The sequence below is a fragment of the Leopardus geoffroyi genome, chromosome C1, assembly GCF_018350155.1.
Source record: "Leopardus geoffroyi isolate Oge1 chromosome C1, O.geoffroyi_Oge1_pat1.0, whole genome shotgun sequence".
NCBI classification, from domain to species: Eukaryota; Metazoa; Chordata; class Mammalia; order Carnivora; family Felidae; genus Leopardus; species Leopardus geoffroyi.
The window spans coordinates 16,958,060-16,978,760 of NC_059328.1; the positions used below are offsets into that span (position 1 = coordinate 16,958,060).

General features: G+C 50.3%; 1 protein-coding gene across 5 annotated transcripts in view; it reads left to right on the top strand.

Annotated features, from left to right (window-relative positions):
- The window catches only part of EPHB2 (EPH receptor B2), a 194,221-nt gene that overhangs the window by 158,697 nt on the left and 14,823 nt on the right, over window positions 1–20,701 (top strand). For 2 of the 5 annotated variants that reach the window (XM_045476072.1, XM_045476070.1), the window contains exons 6-9: window positions 2,501–2,625; window positions 11,231–11,393; window positions 13,744–13,852; window positions 14,606–14,670. In XM_045476072.1, coding sequence (XP_045332028.1) covers window positions 2,501–2,625; window positions 11,231–11,393; window positions 13,744–13,852; window positions 14,606–14,670 — 462 coding nt within the window. Of the gene's footprint in view, window positions 1–2,500; window positions 2,626–11,230; window positions 11,394–13,743; window positions 13,853–14,602; window positions 14,671–20,701 lie in introns of all 5 variants that reach the window. The other 3 variants (XM_045476069.1, XM_045476071.1, XM_045476073.1) reach the window with 2 other exon arrangements.

The window sequence follows — 20,701 nt, forward strand, 5'->3', positions numbered from 1 at the left end:
GAAACAGAGCAGCGACTGGGTGAGCTTCGGGTCCCGAGGAGCTCCTACCGGCCGCTACTCCACACTAAGATCGGGACAAAGCCGCTGAGAAGCAAGATTGGGGTGAGGGGGAAAAGGGTCCCTCTCACCCTTCAGACACCCTGGTGTGGGCCGAGACAGGGCATCTGCTGGTCACACACTTGCCCAAGATGCTCCCTTCACCCTGGTGAGTCCTCAGCCCCTCCCGAGACCATGAAAACATTGAGCCCAGAAAGGCAGGGAGGCTCACTGCAGTGAGCAGTGACCGCCTAGGGAGGGGCCGTGTCAGGAATCCACCCCTGCTCTGTCCAATCATGGGGCAAACACTGCATTAGCAGACCTGGGTTCAAATCCCAGCTCCCCTACTGAGGGTGTGGGGGCGCTGGGATCTCAGGACCCCCTTGCCCCTCTGAACATCGGTTTCTTCCCCTGTCAGTGGGGCTAATACTGCTCCCTCACCAACGGTCAGCTCAGGAAACACATGTGAAGGGCCCAGGGCTGTGGTTGACACATAGTAGGTTTGGTCTATTTGAGAAGGAGGCAAGAGACACGGGCCTGGGTGCCTCATGAAGTCAGGAATCAATAAAAGGGCTGTGTGTTGTGAGCTCCCCATGTGATCTTGGGCAGCTCACAACCCTTCTCCGGACCTCAGTTTCCACATCAGTAAGATGCAGGAATGGGGTTAAGTTATTTCTCAGAAGCCTCCAACACTAAACAAGCCTCCCCGACTTCCTGTCTCCTTCATTTAACCACCCTCCGTGATGGCTCTAGCAACACTAGGGGGAGGGAGGGAGGGATTGATCTTATTGAGGTTTACATACAGTTAACCATTTTATTTTTTTTTAAGTTTGTTATCTTGAGAGAGAGAGAAAATGCAAGGAGGGGAGGGGCATAGAGAGAGGGAGGGAGAGAAAATCCCAAGCAGTCTCTGCACTGTCCTCGCAGAGCCCGATGCGGGACTCGAACTCATGCCCCACGAGATCATGACCTGAACCAAAATCAACAGTTGGATGCTTCACCGACTGAACCCCCCAGGCCCGCCTGCAATTAACCATTTTAATGTGTACAATTCCATGGCGTTTAGTACATTCACAGGATTGTGTGACCACCGCCTCTGTCTAGGCCCAAAACATTCTCATCGCCCCAGAGGAAAACGTAAGCTCAACATTCTCTGTTTCTCTCCTACCCTCATCCCTGGCAACCGCCAGCTGCTTGCTCTCTGGATTTACCTGTTCTGAATTATTTCACATAAATGGAATCATAAAATATGTGACCCCTGTGCCTGTCTTTCACTTTGCATGTTTTTGAAGTTTGCTTCGTTTTTATGGCTAAATACTCTTCTATGGTATGTGTATACCATCATGTGTGTGTCCGTTTGTCTGTCGGCGGGCATTTGGGTTGTTCCCCTCTTTGGGCTGTTGTGAATACTACTGCCGTTATGTGTACTGACATGTGTAAGTATTCATTTGAGTACCTGATTTCAATTCAGTAAAATTAGGAGTGCAAATGCTGGGTAATTCTACATTTAGCTATTTTTTTTTTAATATTTATTTATTTTTGAGACAGAGAGAGACAGAGCATGAATGGGGGAGGGTCAGAGAGAGAGGGAGACACAGAATCTGAAACAGGCTCCAGGCCCTGAGCTGTCAGCACAGAGCCCGACGCGGGGCTCGAACTCACGGACCGCGAGATCATGACCTGAGCCGAAGTCGGACGCTTAACCGACTGAGCCACCCAGGTGCCCCATTAACTTTTTTTCTAAGCTTATTTATTTATTTTGAGAGAGAGAGAGAGAGAGAGAGCGTACACGAGCATGGGGGAGGGGCAGAGAGAGGGAGAGAGAGAATCCCAAGCAGGCTCCATGGCTCAGACCTACAAACCGTGAGATCGTGGTCTGAGCTGAAAACAAGAGTCGGACGCTTAACCAACTGAGCCACCAGGCACCCCTACATTTAATTTTCTAAGTAACTGCCGAACTGTTTTCCATAGTAGCTATGGATTTATTTTTATGTATTTATTTTTGGCAGTCATTTTTCTTCAATGCTGAGGGCACATAGTAGGCCCTCGGTGCACATTCGCTGGAGGAACAAATGAATCTCCCACCCTCTCTGCTCCCCTCTCCCAGAACCCCATCACCTTGTCTTGGGTCTGTAAGTTCCCAGAGAGAATGAACACCTTTCATCCAAACACTTTGAGCCAGGCCAGAGAAGGGCCCAGTGCATCTGTCTCTCACTTGGTGCGGCTTGAGCTCCCCAGGGATGGCCAGAATTGTCAGTGTCTGAAATCTGAAGGTGCAGCACCCACGGCCCTGCACAAGTCCTGCTGGCCCCTGTCAGCCCCCTAGGCAGGCTGTGTGGCCTCAGCCAGATGCCTTCCCCTCTCTGATCCCACACTCTGTCTGGGCACCTCTAGAGTTGGGACAGAATCTGTATGTACCCTCTCACTGCTGCTCCTGACCCTTGGCCTCTGACCTGTCTTCCAGCTCCGTCGGCTGTGTCCATCATGCACCCGGTGAGCCGCACGGTGGACAGCATCACCCTGTCGTGGTCCCAGCCTGACCAGCCCAACGGCGTCATCCTGGACTATGAGCTGCAGTACTATGAGAAGGTACCTGTGCTCCTGGGCCCCCTCCCCACCTCCACACCCCCGGGCCTGTGGTTCTACCCTCCCCCGAGACTGGACACCCTGGTACAGCAGAAAGGGCACTGGCCTCAGAGTCCAGCTGCCTGGCTCAATTCTGACTCCAGTCCTCCCCAGCTGGGAGGCCTCAGGCAGGTGCCTTGACCTCTCCGAGTTGCGCTTTTCTGGTCTGGGGCATCAGGCCAGCAATCTCCGTAAAATGCAACGGTCAGGGCCCTTTCCTCACCAGGACCCCCTTCCTCTTGACTTCAGTGGGCCTGATGTTCTGAAAGAGCTGGTTTCCCAGAAAGCTTCCCCCATTCTGAAGCAGAGATTTGAAAGTGCTCCAGACAGCTCTGTACAGGGCAGGAGTGGAGCCTCCTCCCCGTGTTGCTCTGATTCCAGCAAAAACACTTGTTTCCATTTGCCTGGGTGCCATTTGTAGCGGGAGAGAGCGGTTTCTCTTTGAGCTTTTAATTCAGACCTTTAATTCTCTCTCAGGGACCCCTAGGACCCAGGGACCGAGGGTTAGAAGCCGCTGGTGTTGTAGAAGGAGCATTGGACTGGGAGTGAGAAGCCATAGGTTCAGGTCCCAGCTCCAACCATAACAGCTGTGTGACCTTGGGCAGCCATCTTTCTCTCTCTGAACCTCAGTTGCCTCCTGTGTCAAATGCAAACAAGATTGTCTCTCTTGTTGGCAAGACTGGGGGCTGCACAGGTCAAGGAGAAAAGGCAGGGACAGTACCCAGAATGGCTCCCGGCCCTAACAGAGTGTACTTTCCTTCCTCCCTTCTGCCCTGCCTTTTGCATGGTGGGCAAAAGCTACACAACATGAGGCCAGGCGAGGCCAGTACATTTGAACATGGGGCCTGCATGGTGTAGGGGCCAGGGGGTGGATGGAGCAGCTGGACATCAGAGGCTCAGAAAACTCTCTTTTTGAGTGGAGACTTTTCTGACCTGCAGCCTAAAGCATCAAACAGCCACAGAGGCTGGGAGAGCCCCTGGGAAAGGTGTCACTTGGATCTCATTCAGACTAAAGTGTAAATGACTACAGAAAGTGCTTCAGTTGAGGGTTGGGAACTGGAAATGAATAGAAAGTCTCTCCGTAAGGGTTGAGAGGAAAAGAGGTGGAAACACTACCAGCCACCGCTGCTGGAGCCCAGCCTTCGGAGGCCCAGCCCCGCCCTTCCACTCTGTTAACTGCCGGCTCAGCCAAACTCTGGTGAGCCTCAAGATGTTTTCAAACACCTATCCAGCCTCACCCAGCCGGTCTGTGATTGCTTGTTTCCTCCCTCATCCTTTGCTCTAGGCAGTGCATTCTGAGAAGCCAGGGACCACATCTGTCCCATTCACCATCTTCTCCCCGATACCCTGGGCCCAGCACCAAAGAGACACTTGAGAAATATTGGTTGAATGGATAAGTGAATGAATCCCCTCCCACGGCCTGTTCCTCCAGAGTGGGGACCTTGCCTTACCTCTGCCATTTCCCCAGCCTGGCACACAGTAGGTGCTCACGAGGTGCTGCTGGATGGCCCAAGGTGAGGACAATGTGAGGGAAGCAGCCCCACCCCTCACTGGGCCCTGGAGGGCCTTGAAGGAGCCAGGCATCCTGTAGCCTTAGCCAGACCAGCTGCTCCCAGGCCCAGGAAGCCCCAGGCCCTACAGAAGCCAGCATTTCCACCCCCTCTGGCGGGGACAGTTCAGCACCTCAGAATTCAAGAAAGAAAGGGGGAAAAAAAAAAACTAATTAAGAAGCGTTATGATTAAACGAAACTGAAAGTGTTTGTCCCCAAAGACTAGAGCGGAAATGAGGAATCCCGGCGCGGGTCCTGCCTACGACCCATTTCCTACCGAGGCGGGAGGGGCTGTGGAGGCTGATGGAGGTGTGAACCAGGAGGCAGCTCTGCCCTACTTTCTGCCGCTGCCCCGCGTCCCCAGGCCCCTGCCGAGGTGGCAGGCCCAGCAAGCCCTGCAGCGGCCGCGGCCACCACCTGTTCGCGTTTCATGAGCACAGAGCACGTGCCAAGCACGCCACCTCCGTCGTCTCGTTCCTCCTTGCGGCAAGGCCATTCACCCCCCTGGACGGGAGTGGAAACTGAGGCACGGAGAAGGTGTGTGACCTGTTCAAGACCACCCAGCTGCTAAGTGGCAGAGAAAACAGGATTTGGGCCTGCGTTCTCACTCTTCGCCTGGCTCTCCGGCTTCCTCCCTCCCCTTTCACCCTCCCAGCGGTGCTTCTGGGATGACTGTTAAAGGGCGGACAGGGCCAGGCTCTGAGGGGGGATCTTAGATACAAATGGCGAGAGAGGGACAAGCCTCAGGTACAGCTGTGATGAGACATGACGCTACCCTGTCAGCCCCTCCTGCTGGGCCTGGGGTGCAGTGAGGGGCAGCCTGGACTCTGCCAATGGGAGAGATGGACACTGGTTCATTCAATATTTGCTGTCACCAACTTTGGGCTGGGCCCTGGCCTGGGTGCTGGGAGTACTGAGATTAGCCAGACATGTCCAGAGGCCTCAGGGCCTTCACCGTCCAGGGGAAAAGATACCTCCAGACACAAATAGCCATGAGATGGGCGTGACACAGTCACAGAAGGGCAGGCAAAGATCTGTCAAGGCACCGAGGAGGGACCCATGGTCTGAGTATAAGTGAGGGGAAGTCTTCATTCCAGTGACATTTGAGCTGAGCCGGAAAAGTTGCTAGGAGTTCACCAGACAGACAAGTGATGAGAGCAAAGTCATTCCAGACAGCAGAAACAAGACACGCAAAGGCCCTGGGGCAGGAGAAGGCAAGTGTGGAGGAACAATATGAACAAGGGAGAGACTAGCGGGGAAAGAGTTGGAGAGGGAGGCAGGGCTGGGTTGTGGTGGGCCTTCCATGCCTTTGGAGTCTGGATTCAATTTAAAGTACTATGGGAAGCCGGTGGAAGGTTCTGGAATGATGTGATCTGACTCAGATTACGTTTAAGATCCCTGTATCTTGCTGTGTGGAAAACAGAGTATAAGGGGGTCCTGGAGACACAGACCCTTTTGAGGGCTCTCGTGGGACACCGAGTGAGAAATGATAGAGTAACGTGATGGAGTAAGGGCTGGCAGCACAGATGGTGAGAGGCCTACAGATTCGGACAACCTTTTGAAACTCAGGGGACCAGGGAAGTGTGAAGGACAACTCCCAGTGGATGGTGGTGCCTTTTCCTGGGGCCAGTGTGGGTTCGCGATTTGCAGGTGTAGGTATGGTGCTCGCCAGGAGTGGAAAGGTATAGCCAAGAACAGACAGGAGAGTGTGCAGAGGAAAAAGAAATGGACGGATAGAATCAGGAGAGTGTGGCAGAATTAAGGGGAGAAGGAAAAAGGAGTTGATGAAAATGTCAGAGGAGATGCCAGCACAGGGGTAGGAGCAGTCTCGGTCCCCAACCTCTCAGGCTTCCTAGGTCAACCTGGCTGTCCCATCAGGGAGGGACCTCCAGGATGCAAGATGGCTTCTGACAAGTCCACAGCCGGCTCTTACCTAACACTTGGGAATCCTCCTGGTGCCTGCAATTGATTTCTTTAATGAATGCTCCAAATCTTCCCAGGTAGGGAAGTTAGGCACTGAGCCTTGCAGTCCCGTGTGGGCCCCACCGCCACTATCTTTTCCACTCCTCCTTTCCTTCTTTAGAAAGGGCTCTTTTTGGAGCGGGCTCTCCATTTGGCCTTTCCCCAGCTCCACTGGGATTTCCCAGCCTGCCCGGAGCCCGGAGCTAAAAAACCACTTTGCTGGAAGGCTCCTGGATGCCGCTGACAAATGGTGTTGGCCAGACCAGGGCTGGCTGTTTCCATCGGTTCCAGCGTCCTGGGGGAGGTGGCCTCCTTTGGCAGCTGCACCAAAGCACACAGGTTCGTGCTCCCTTTGGCTCCCCCAGAGCTCCGGGAGAAGATTCATTTGTGAGGCCACCTATGGCAGACAGGTCCCTATAGGCCTCATCGATTGGTGTTTATTCAACAGAAATTTTTAGCTGGCAGAGCAAAGGGGAAGAGAAGGTGGGGGAGGCGGGGATGAACAGTGAAAGTCCAGGCTGCATAGGTCTCTGCCCAGTGTACGTGGAGTGGTACCTACATGGAGAGATCTATTCACTCACTCATTTATTCTTGCATTCATTCATCCATTTAATGACCATTGAGGAAGGCTTGCTCTGTCATGGCATCGATAACTATGATGGCCAATGTTTGTGAAGTCCTTATGTGTACCAGAAACGATACTAAAAGCTTTGCCCGTTTTTTTTCTCCTGTTGAATCTCCATACCCACTCTGTGTGGCCTACAGTATTTTATCCCATTTTAAAGATGAGAAGACCGAGTCTCATAGGGCTTAAGAAATGCTCCCAGTGCCTCATTGGCCCATAGTCTTGGGGTAAGGATTTTTGAGCTGAGGACTGGTAGATTTCATACTAGATGTCTTCTCCTAACCTGTCAGTGCTTAGTCCTTATTCAGGTAAAGGTGTTCCAGCCACGAGGGAGGAGGTAGGGGGCTCTAGAGCAGCTCCTTTGTGCCAGACACTGCCTGATCACATTTCATCTTTACAACAGCCCTGGGAGGTTGGCATTTAGAGTTCCTTTCCTGAAGTCGAAAACAGGGGCTCAGGGGAGGGAAGAGTCTTTCCCAAGGTCACAATGCAAGCAAGTGGAAGAATCTGCCTTTGAAATGACTTCCCAATCCCCCGCTCTGTCCTGTTCCCGCTTTAGAGAAGGGATCTGCTAGTTTCTTTCCTCAATCTGAGGCACCTGTGCCACTGGCAGTTAGCTCGCATCGCCATCCCACAATCTGGAACTTAAAACTTCCATCCTCTCTGTAGTGGACACCCACCCACTCAGGCTGCAGAATCCGAGCAGATTCCGTGTTGGCTGGTGGCACCTAGTGGGCAATCTTGGTACTGCAACCTGGGTTCGTAGGTGTTGAATGGTCTATCCTGTTTTTCATTTGTCGCTGGCGGTAGTTAGTGAGCACCTACTGTGTGCTGAGCCTGGGGGTCCCGGAGATGGATGGGACAAGATGTCTGCCCTCAGGAAACCCACAGCCCTTAGAGAAGACACGTGCATATCGGAACAACAGGTGGGAGAGGAGAAAACGGACCTGCAAATCTTTTCTGGGACATCTGGGAAGTCTCTGCAGCAAATGTGGTACTTGTACTGAGTCTTGATGAATAGGGAACTGCCAGGCAGATGGAGAATGGATATTTCAGATAGAAGAAACAGCACTTGCAAAGTATCAGAGTGTCCAGGGAAGGTAGGGTTGCCAAATAAAATATAGGACACCAATTACATTTAAATTTTTTTAAATAATTTTTTAGTATAAGTATGTTTTAAATATTGCATGGGGGAAACTTATACAAAAAAAAAACACCCTATTCATTGTTTATCTGAAATTCAGATTTAACTGAGCATCTTGTATTTTTATTTGCTAAATCTGGCAGTCCTACCAAGAAAGGGAAGGGAAGCATTTGGGTATGACTGGAGCCTGGAGGACCCTGTGGGGGGGGGGGGGGGTGGCAGGCAAGACTGGCAAAGGGCAAGTCATGAAGGGTCTGGAAAGCCAAGCCAAGGAGTACAGCCTTTACCCTGGGGGCATTGGAACAGGTCTCTTTGTGCAGGCCTCTGTGCTCAGTACAGGGAAACAAAACACAGCCACTTCCTTCAAGAGTTTACAGTCAAGGTTGTGAGATCAGCCTGGGCCCAGGATAAGGGGGTGGAACAGAAACCCCTCCTGGGGCGTCCACAGCAAGTGCTCCAGGGCTCAGAGGAGGGGAGGCACATCTGGCTGAGAGGTCAAACAGGCTTCCTGGAGGAGGGGGCAGAGGAGCGGACTCAGGAAAAGAGGCTTCCTAGGTGCTGCTGCCCTCTGGGAAGGGTGAGGGGGTTGGGAGGAGGCACTTGCAGATCAGGCCTTGTTCAGCCCCCACATCCCATTTCTCACCTCCTTGCCTTTGCACCTGGTGCTCCTGGCCAAGAATGCCCTCCCCCTTTTTGACGTGGGTGACTTCTGTTTGTTCTTTAAAATTCCATTACGTAAGCCCCACTCTGCAGATAGCTTTCCTGGACTTCACCTGATGTCCCCCACCCAGGTGAGGTCCCATGTTCATTGTGCTTACACTACCAATATCCACATTTTATACATATGGATTCATTTTATTCTCTAAACAATCCTCTGAGGTAGCTGCTATTATTATTATCCCCATTTTACAGATGAAGAAAAGGAGGCAAGAGAGGTTAAGAAACTTGCCCAAGGTCACAAAGATAATAAGTAATAGAGTCAGGACTTGAACCCGGGAAGTCTGGCTCCAGTTTGTGATTTTTTTTTTAAACATTGGTTTTAAGTTTATTTATTCTGAGAGAAGGAAAGAGAGCATGAGCCAGGGAGGGGCAGCAAGAGAGGAAAAGAGAAAACCCCAAGCAGGCTCCACACTGTCAGCACAGAGCCCAATGCGGGGCTCAGTCTCACCACCCATGAGATCATGACCTGAGCTGAAAGCGAGAGTTGGATGCTCAACCGAATGAGCCACCCAGACGCCCCCCCAGTTTGTGATCTTAACTTCCATGCTATGATTCCTGAAATAACATTGCGCCCACTGAATTTAATTGTTTTGAGAGAGTTTTTGCAAGGGCTCTGTGCATTGCACGTGTGTGTGATTGGCACGTACAATCAGGTGGGCATTTTTCTGCACAAAGGCTCCTAGCTTCCATCAACTTCTCAGAGGGGTTCATGATCCTCAAGGTTGAAGTCTCCACACTGTTTTCCTGAACTGAGCTCTGTGAACCCAGTGCCTGTGCCTTAGTCCCTTGGAGTCCCCAGGGCCAAGTGCAAAGAGGGTGTTTGGGGAAAGTTTGAAGGGTAGCTGACAGATGCCCGAATGAGCATCATCTAGATTGGCAGACAGCTGCATCCAACTCAACCACATCCCCATTCCCACAGCAGCTAATCTGTGCCTTGTCCTGTGCTCCTTGGGTCACCCTGGGCAGTGCTCAGGTCAGAACTGGCATTCTGCGGGGTGCCTGGGGGGCTTAGTCGGTTAACTGTCCGACTTTGGCTCAGGTCATGATCTCACAGTTCGTGGGTTCCAGCCCCGCGTCTGGCTCTGTGCTGACAGCTCAGAGCCTGGAGCCTGCATCCGATTCTGTGTCTCCCTGTCTCTCTGCCCCTCCCTCCCTCACACTCTGTCTGTCTCTCTCTCTCAAGGAATAAATAAACATTTAAAAAAGGGGGGGCACCTGGGTGGCTCAGTTGGTTAAGTGGCCGACTTGAACTCAGGTCATGATCTCACTGTTTGTGGGTTCGAGCCTCGCGTTGGGCTCTGTGCTGACAGCTTGCAGCCTGCTTTGGATTCTGTGTCTCCCTCTCTCTCTGTTCCCCCCCCCCCCCGCTTGCAGTCTGTCTCTCTCTCAAAAATAAATAAATATTTTTTTATAAATAAATACAAACAAACAAACTTAAAAAAAAAAAAAAGAATTGGTATTCTGCATCTCACAAAGGAAAGAACATTAGGTCCTGGGTACTCAAAGCCTTGGACATTAAAGGCAGCTCCATGTACTCCATTGTTTTCTTTTCTTTTTTTTTTTTTTTAAGCTTATTTATTTTGAGGAGGGATGTAGGGGCAGAGAAAGAGAGGGAGAGAGAGAATCCTAAGTAGGTTCCACACTATCAGTGCAGAGCCTGACACAGGGCTCAAGCTTACAAACTGTGAGATCATGACCTAAGCCAAAATCAAGACTCAGATGCTTAACTGACTGAGCCACACAGGCACCCCTACGAACCTGCTTTTGAGTCCCAAAGCAGCCACCAACTAATATGTGACTTTGAGCATCATTTTCCCTGTCTGGGCCTTAAATCTTGCCTCACTCGAGTGTGCTGTGGCTGAACAGGGGTCCTTGCACTTAACCTATCAAGGCATGGGGCAGGGAAGTAGCTGCAGAAGTGGGTAAGGGAGGCCCTCTTCCTGCTGTCTCCCAAGAACTCACAACCTAGACCTCAGAGTCTGCACATAGTGACCCCTCAGCATCCGTGTATCAGTCAGCTACCACTGAGGATAATGCTGCAAAATACACAATCCCCTAAATACGATGGCTTCCAAGTGGCTATTTTTCTTGGTCATTGGTTGGAGTCTGCAAGTCAACTGAGGTGGCCCTGTTTCAGCATAGAAATTAGGTCAAGATCTTCCCTACATGTTTCTCATTCTGGAACCAGCCGCCAACCGGGTTAAGTCCCATCATGGCAGAAGGCAGGAGCACAAGAGGCCAAGCCAACTCAACAAGCACATATAAAACCTCTGCTTGCATCATGTCCTCTAGAATGTTCCATGGGCCAAAACAAGACCATGGACAAATCTGGCATCCACAAGGAAGAGAAATACACTCTGCCTTCTTTTGTGGGAGGTGTTGGGAAGTCACATGCAAAAAGTGTGGGTGTGCAATTTAGTCACAGGGAGAGAATGAAGAATTGGAAACCACAGATGTTTATCCAGTGACCAACCCCCCCCCCCCACCACAAGTGGCAGGAGTGGGCACTGGGCTCTGGGCCCACCGTGGGCAACAACCTTGCTAATGGTCTTCTCTGTTCCTCGGCAGGAGCTCAGTGAGTACAACGCCACAGCCATAAAAAGCCCCACCAACACGGTCACCGTGCAGGGCCTCAAAGCCGGCGCCATCTATGTCTTCCAGGTGCGGGCACGCACTGTGGCAGGCTACGGGCGCTACAGTGGCAAGATGTACTTCCAGACCATGACAGAAGGTAAGCAGCATCCAGAGGGCAAGAGGCGGGCACTGACTCCACAAACAGAATACACGTAAAGGCAACTGCTCCTTCAACGTGCCTTTGCACAAATTAGAAAAGGCACCCCCTCTTCTAGATGTCAACCTTCCCTGCTGGTTGGGAACCAGTCATACAGAGGTGCTATTTTGTGTGATTTGGAAAGCATAGGGGCCTCCATTGCTATCGTGTCAGCCACTCCCTTTCACAGGACTCTCAGGAGCTCAGCCCTAACTTGCAGACACACTCTGAGCAAGTCACTTCCCTTTTCTGGTCCAAATTTTTCTCATCCACAAAATGAAAGCATCATATTCAGTCTTTGAGAGCACACCTATTTCATCCGTACGCTCCTCCAAGGACTTGCAGTTGGATTGAGAAGAATTCTAAAGTTCAGCAGCAAGAAGTGCTGGGATGGATTAGTGATGTCTGCCCTGGACAAGAAAATGGGAGGTTGCAGCCCATGTGCTGTGTGTCTCCCATTGCGGGACCACATGGTCTCTAAGTACCCTTCCTATCCTAATAGTCTTTGAGGAACAGCAGAGTTAAGAGTACGGGCTCTGATGCCAGCCAGACAGAGAAATTACAGTGCTGATTCAGCCCTAACTGTGTGGCCCTGAGCAACTCACCTTACCTCTCTGAGTCTCCGTTTTTCTCATCTATAAATGGGGATGATAACAGCTATCTCATTGTCAACATCATCATCATTATCAAATTAGTGTAAAGATGGGGGATAAATATCTGGAACCTGGCACAGGGTTGGCCGTAGCTCTCACACGTAGTTAGCGCTCGCCAAATCATAGTTAATGTCATAGTTGTCACTGCTGTGAGTCTGGGAGCCCTTTCACCAACCAATGAAGCCCCAAGGCAGCTTTCCTTATAACCAGACTCCAGCATCCCTTCTTAGCATCAGCTTCAATCACTGGCCATGGGCCTTGGCCTTTGCCTAGCTGAATGTCTCAGAGGCTTAGACCCATGAATTCTTGTTTTATCACAAAAATTCTCCCTAATGGCTTTACCATCTCTTCCAGGACGCTAATGGTACCTCCTCTATAAAGCCCCACTTCCTCGTGGCCAGCATTTTCACCTTTGTAGACCTCTTGCATGTTGGATGAGTGTCATTGACCTGGAGCCTTGGGGGACTGTCCTGAGATGCTTTCCTTACTAACTCAACAAATATGTGCTGGTGCTAAGGACCCAGGACTTATCTGGTCCCTGACTTTAATGAGCTCCTGTCTGGTCATGGAAGTAAATGAGAAGTAATAATAATAAAATTAAAAACAATGATGGGGGCGCCTGGGTGGCGCAGTCGGTTAGGCGTCCGACTTCAGCCAGGTCATGATCTCGCGGTACGTGAGTTCGAGCCCCGCGTCGGGCTCTGGGCTGATGGCTCAGAGCCTGGAGCCTGTTTCCGATTCTGTGTCTCCCTCTCTCTCTGCCCCTCCCCCGTTCATGCTCTGTCTCCCTCTGTCCCAAAAATAAATAAACGTTGAAAAAAAAAATTAAAAAACAAACAAACAAACAAAAAAACAATGATGGTGTTGATGGCATTGAAAATGTACTGAGTGGTTTCCAAAAGCCAGACCAATGCTGAGTGCATTTTATGCATTATCTCATATAAGCCCGTGACCTTGGGTCAAAGAGACCTCGGTTCAAATGCTGGCTTTGGCCACTTTGTAACTGTGTGATCACATGCAGGTCATGGCATCGCTAAGTGTCACTTCCCACATCTGTAAATGGGGTGATCTTAGGCACCGAATCACAAGATTGTTCTGAAAATCAAACAAGATACATAACATACTTAGCACAGTGACTAAAACACAAAATACTCAATAACAATAATAGTTAATATTTACTGAGTGGTTGCTACCTGCCACATGTCCTTCTAAGTGCTTTACACAACAATCCTATGAGCTAGGAACTGTTAATCTCCCCACTTTACAGATGAGGAAACTAAGCCACAGAGAGGTAAGTCACTTTACCAGAAGTCACAGATAGTAAGTGGTACTGCCACTTAACCCAGGGAGTCTGGCCTCAGAGTCCGTGCTTATAACTGCCTCTCTGTAGTTATAAGTCAGCTTCTTATCATTGTTGATTTTCATATCAACATTGAGGTATAATGCCCATTTTATAGATGAGAAACTGAGGGTTGGAGCAGTCCATGGACTTGTCCAAGGTTACCTCTGAGCGAGTACCGGCCAGTTCCCCATCTGGGCATGTGACAGGTGCTCTATCAGGAGCAGGAACAGAATCTGGGGATCCTAGGAGACCCAGCCAGGTGGGGAACATTAGGACTCCCAGAGCCAGGCTGACAACAACGTGCTTTCTCCCCCAGCCGAGTACCAGACAAGCATCCAGGAGAAGCTGCCACTCATCATCGGCTCCTCGGCGGCCGGCCTGGTCTTCCTCATTGCTGTGGTCGTCATTGCCATTGTGTGTAACAGGTGGGTGGGTGTCTCCAGCCCCTTTCAGGACTGGCTGAGCATCTATTCAACCATTCCTGAATAGCGTCTGTGAGCCAAGGAGATATTCCCATCATCCCCAGGTCCAGGGAAAGGCTCACACAGGCATGGATACCCTCCCTCCTACCTAAACGGCTGCCATTGGCTACATCCCTCTGGGCTCAGAACATGACTACATGTTGAGGCCCCTACATGACTAGGGCCACAAGTGGGGTGTCAGAGGGGAGGTTGAGGAGCTCAGATAAGGCCCACTGGCTTTGGTGGCAGGAAAGACAGAAAGGATGTGGATGGGAGGAGGTGGGGGAAGGGGAAGGGACATCCCAGGTGGCCGGCACAACATGTGCCCAGGCAGGAGGTGGGACTTGTTCCTGACTTCTGCAGGGCATCATGCAAAGACCCTCTCTTCCTCCTTAGATCCCCACTTTAGAACAGACTGGGCTGTAAGGTCAGATGGACAGAAGCCCCTGGGATGTCTGGGGCCATGGGCGATAACTTTGAAAGGGGCTTGGCTGGAGAAGGGATGGGGAAATGGTGAGACTGGATTTGAGGTGGGAGAGGTGGGAAGGGATGAGGGCGGCCAGGAGGGGTGAGGCTGCTAGGCCAGGGGCAGGCAGGGAGCCCCCTGGCAGGGGTGTGGTTTTGAGGGCCTGCCCTCCCTCTTCCTATCACCTACTGTGGCTCCCAGCTCCCCGGGGGCTTCCAGGTGGCTCCAGCCCTTTGCTCTTGTTCCAGAAGACGGGGGTTTGAGCGTGCTGACTCGGAGTACACGGACAAGCTGCAGCACTATACCAGTGGCCACAGTACGTACACCCCAGCTGGGCCGGCGCCCTTGGGCCCCTCACTCTTAGTTCCCAGCAGCCTCCCCAGCCTCCTTCCACTGCCTCCCACCATGCCGCAGCCAGACTGAACGTTAGGCTGTTCCCCGAATGGGCCAAGCTCGCCCTTCCCTCTTAGCCTCTGCACATGCTGCCCCCTCTGCCTGGGGCATCCCCCGCCTTCTCTTAACCTGTGTAACTCTCCCCTCTTCCTCAGCCGCGGCACATACAAACCGCTCTGAGCGGCCTCCCCGGACCCCACCCCACCCCCCCATCCCGCCCTGGCTTCAGGGCCCCATCAGTGTTTGCACAGCGCTCCCTTACCTGGCCGCACCGTGATGGCCATTTCCTTGTCTCCGCAACAGTATAGCGGGAACATCTGGAGACCAGAAAGTGTGTCTGACACTCACTGCTGCCCCCCAACACCAGCACACTGCGCAGCACATAGAAGACACTAGATACATATTTGCACAATAAACACATGAGTTAAATGAGATGATGAGGACCCCAGGCTCTGGCCCAAGAGATGACTCTTCTGGTAGCCACTTCAGGCACTGTTTTAGGTGCTGGGGATACACGAGTAAGCAAACCACATATCCCTACCCTTGTGGAACGTATGCTCTGGTGAAGGGACAGGGAACAACAACAAAAAAAACCCACAGGTAATAAATGAGAAAAGCCATGGTGTCCTAGAGACGAAAAAGCACTAGAACAAAAGGCAAAGTAGAACAGGGCGATGGATCCAGAGTTGCAGGGTCAAGGCTGTCTTTTCAAACAGGGCAGTCAGAGTTGGCCTCAAGAGGGTTTCAGGTGAGCAAAGACACGAACAAGCTAGGGGCGTGAGCTGCGTGGATATACCTGAGGGAAGGGCCTCCCAGGCAGAAGGAACAATCAGTGCAAAGGCCCTGAGGCTGAATGTGCCTGGCAGGTTTCAGGAACAGCCAGGAGGTTAGTGTGACTGGAGCAGAGTGAGGAGGCAGGAGGGGCAGGTATGAGGGGTTGCAACATGCAGATTCTTGTCCGCCATTGCAGGGCCTTGGTTTTTATTCTGAGTGAAATAGGGAACCTCTAGGAGGGTCTGAACCAAAGACTGACATGCTCTGAGTTACAGTTTTGACAGGACCTCTAGCTGCTGTGTGGAGAATGGACTGAGGGGGCCGGAGGGTGCCAAGCAGGACAGAAGCAGGGAGACCTGAGAGGTGGCTGTTGGAATAATCCAGGGAAGATATGTGGTGCCTAGACCAGAGTGGAAGCAGTTGGCGGTTGGATTCTGACATTTTCCAAAAAGTAGATGCACTAGATTTCCTGCAGGATTGGACGTGTGGAGCGTGCAAGAAAGAGCCGAGTCGAGCAGTTCCAGATATTAAGCCTCTGGGTAACAGTGAATTTAAAGGAAAAGTTCCTGAGCTTAAAAAATCATTTTAGACATAAATGTAAAAAATAATTAAACCATTAAAATTTCCAGAAGACGATTTCGGTAACTATGTAATGGATGTGTGGATAGAAAAGGACTTTCAGGGCACCTGGGTGGCTCAGTTGAGCATCTGACTCCTGATTTCCGCTCAGCTCATGATCCCAGGGTCATGGGATCGAGCCCCACATCCAGGGCTCCGCACTGAGTGTGGAGCCTGCTTAACATTCTCTTTCTTTCTCTGCCCCACTCCCCTGCATACACACTCTCTCTCTAAAATAAATAACATGAAAAAAATTATAAAAAGAAAAGGACTTTCTAAGCATAAAAGCAATGGAAAGCTCTGGAAAAAATAAAAAGGCAAACTTAGCTACACCGAAATAAAAAATTCACCTGTACATTAAAAATAAAAGTCATAAATTACATCACCCCCTTCCTCTTCCCCAAGTAATGAAATCATGGTTGTAGATATAGCTAAATGCATACAGTATGCCCAGGAATTGTTTTCATGCGGTACATATATTTGTTCATTTAATCCTTATAACTGCCAACTTTGAGCATGAGGGAATTGAGGCCCAGAGAGGCCACAAAGCAGCTCAGGGCCAGAACGGAGGTCCACACTCCTCACCACACCGTGCTGTCCACACCTGACTAAATGTGGACTAAGGTGGACGAAGCTGGACTAAGGTGGCTCACGTGCTTCGTCACCTGGAGCCATGTGGAAGCCTCACTATTTAGAGTGTGAGTGGGTAACAAGGAAACAGGTGACAGCAGGGATTTATTTTTAAAATAGAGCCCAGGATTTGTTCATGGATCAACATGTTCTAAAGCTCAGACTCCTGCTCCCTGAATCTAAAAAGGACTTTGTTTTTTTCAAAGCCCTGCCAGCCTTGGGGTCCCACACCCCCCGGCAACCGTGTGTCGCCAGGACAGAGGAGGAAGCTGAGGCCCGGAGATGTGTGTGACTGGCTTGAAGTCACCCTCACCGGCTCATGTGTTCCCTCGTCCAGCAGGTGCTGAGTGAGGACCAAGGTCCATGGTACCTGGATGTGGACCAGAGGGACCAACCTGGTTTCTCTTCCCTGCTCTACCACTGGCCAGCTGTGTGACCTTGGGAAAGCCACCGAACCTCTCTGAACCTTGGCATCTTTATATGGGAAGTAGCAAGAATGATGCTTCTTTCACAGAATTGTGAGGATTAAATGAATTAACGGATATTAAAGTGCTTCCTAATAATATTTAATAATAGCCAACTCTTCTCTATAGCAGGTAACAATTATTCAGTGCTTTCTATTTGCCAACTACCATACTTAGCCCCTTAAAAAGATTCTCGTTTAGCCCTTGCAGTCCCCTTATGAGGTAGGTGCTATTTATGATCTCCGTTTTATATGTGAAAAAAAAGTGAGGCACAGAGAGGTTAAGTAACTTGCCTAAGGGCACACAGCTGTATCAATACAGTGGTTGATCCTCCGTTCAAACTCATAACGCAGCTTTTTTGTGACTATTACTACTGGCAGATCCAGAACTCAAACCTGGTCTCTGAATGTCTGGTTCTTCCTCCTTCCACTTGAATTTCCCATTTGGGTCCAGGACAGCAGGTCCTGACAGTCATAAGTCATCCAAACAGCAGACCAGGATTTTCTGAAGACTCTGACTGCAGAGATCCTTATCCAACTTCAGTTCAGCAAATACCTGTCCTGGGAGCCAGGCCTTGAATAATCACCTTCCATTCCAGGAGACAGGATGGGGAAGCACCCGGAAGAAAATAGTAGGCTGGCAGTTACAAGTGTAAACTCACAGCCAGACGACCTGGATTCAGCCCCCAACGGGCTGTCGCCTTGGGCAGGCCATCTAAACTTTCTTATGCCTCAATGTCCACATCCAAACAATGGGGATAATATCAGGTTGGACCCAATGAAATTGCCATGTTTGTAGGTCGTAAACAACCAAATACTAACAATTTCATACGGCTCAGCCTAATAATAGCATTTACCTGGCAGAGTTGTCAGTAGGATTAATTAGATAGACGCCTGTAAAGTACCTAGAACGGGGCCTAGTGCCTGGTGAATCCACACTGAACTGTGAGTAGATTGTGTTATTAATGGTGAGATGAAACCAAAGGGTCACAGAAGCAGAGACAGTTTTACTCAGAGCCATACAATCAATAAGCGTTTATTAAGCATCTACTGAATGCTCCTTCACTTGTGTACTGTAGAGAAAACATTCTAGAGCGAGGGCTCGTAATTGGGGGTTCACAAACCCCAAGAGCTTCAAGGGCCGGTGAGCATTCCAAAATTGTATGCTAGGTATGGGAGTGTGACACACATGTGAATAATTTTCCAAGGAGCAGATCCATAGCTTTTGGCAAATTCTCGAAGGTATTCATGACCGCAAACAGGTGGAAAGAGAAAAAAGGACATTTCAATAGGTAATGTTGTTATTCTTTCAGTAAGCATTTCTCGAGCCTGCTCTGTGGGTCAGGCTCTGGCATTTAGCATGAGCTAGACAGACATGACCCCTGTCCCCCTGAGGGAGAGAGGGTAAAGCGAGCCCTCACAGGCAGCAGAGGGTTCCAGAAAGGGGTGGCAGGAAGCTGTAGACATGCATATCTGGCAGACCCCATAAAAGAGGAGAGCCATACAGATGTCACGGCCATAGGAGTGGGTGCAGAGACAGGGCTTCGGGAACCTGAGGATCCAGGCAGCCTTCACGGAGGAGGTGGCATTTGATCTAGACACACAGAGGAAGAGAAGCGCGTTCCCGGTGGAGGTAACCACATGAACAAAAGCACAGAGTACAGAAATGATCAGGTGTGTGGGACCTCTGGGTAAATACTTCCTTTTTGCTGTAGAGGATCAGGGAGCGGAAGTTGGAGCCCAACCCCGAGAGTTTGGAAGGCCAGATGAAGGCACTTGCCTTTGTTCTGCAAGCAATAGAGAGCCCTCCTGACCAACATTCCTGGCCAAGGCTTGGGGATGGCGTGTGATCGGCTGACAGTGCCCAAGTCAGCTTTGAGCTCCTGCTCTGCTTCTCCTTAGCTCCCTGAGCTGACCCATTCCTGTCCTCCCTCCGCAGCTGGCCTGGCGGAAAGGGCTTCCCCCAGTTCTGTCGGAGGGAGGTTGAAAGTCAGTCACCAAGAACCACAGGCCAGGCTCAGAGTTTGAGCAAGAAAGGGAGCATCTCCCAGGAGCTGATGTCCCCAGTCTGAGGAGGGCTGACTTAGAGAAGGGGTCATGGCTGAACAGTCCAGGAGGAGGAGAAGGCATGGACCAGATCTGGTTGGATTGCATCTGGGAGGCCACGGGCATGATGATTAACAGTAGTGGCCCTTGGCTCAAATCTGACAGGCCTGGATTCAAGTCCTGGCTATACCATTTTCTAGCTGTGTGGCCTTCGGTAGGTTACTTAGGCTCTCTGAGCTGCAGTTCCCTCATGCATGAAATGAAAATAATGATCCTTTCCTCCAAGAGTTGTTGGGTGCAGAAAACGAGATAATCCATATAAAGAGCCTGCCCAGTGCTGGACACAAAGGGTCTTTTATCTCTGTCACATGGATTCTGCTCAGCTCTATAGACACTGAGTGTATTTTCCATGTAGCACTTTATGCATTATTCTAGGGGAGAGAAAAACGAGGAAAGACCATGCACCCACCCACCCCCTCCACCCAGGCTCCCACAGTTATAGGTGGTGGTTCTTAATTTCTTTTGGGGTCTCAGGCTCCTCTGAGTCAGCTGAAAATTTTGGATCCTATGGCCAGAAAAACACAAATATGCATACACGTGTGTATATAAAATTATAAAACAGAAAAATCTAAACTCAGGGATGGATTTGAGGAGAACTTCAACTTTCACAATATTTATTTCCATAATTTTTAGACTATAAATAAAGAGTATGAGTCACTTTTCTAATTCAAAATGGTAATAATAGGGGTGCCTGGATAGCCCAGTTGGTGAAGCGTCCCACTCTTGACTTTGGCTCAGGTTATGATCTCACAGTTGTGGGATCGAGCCCCACGTTGAGCCCCACTCTGGGCATGGAGCCATGGAGCCAGTAAGATTCTCCTCTCTTTCCTTCTCTCTGTCTCTGCCCCCCTCCCCCACTTGTGCTCTGTCTCTAAAATAAATAAATACATACATACATACATGCATACATACATACATGCATTCCATTTGGGAGGTTACCAGACTCCCCTGTCCCACCAAACTCATCCTGGGTCTGTCAAGTGGTTCACAGACCCAAATTAAGAAACCTTCACCTAAAGCACTAGACAGGGACCCCTGGCTGGCTCAATTGGTAAAACATGTAATTCTTGATCTCAGGGTTGTGAGTTTGAGCCCCATGTTGAGTGTGGAGATTACTTAAAAATAAAATCTTAATAAATAAATAAATAAATAAATAAATAAATAAATAAATTAGTTAATTAAAGGGCTAGACACCTACATAAATAATCCAAAAAACAGCTAATGTATTAGAACAGTAGTTGGCAAACTTTTCTGTAATGGACCAGAGAGTAAAAATACCATAGGGTCTCTGTTATTAACTACTCAACTTGGTCACTGTAGCTGAAAGCAGCGCCAGGCAAAGGAGTGCACGCAGCTATGTTCC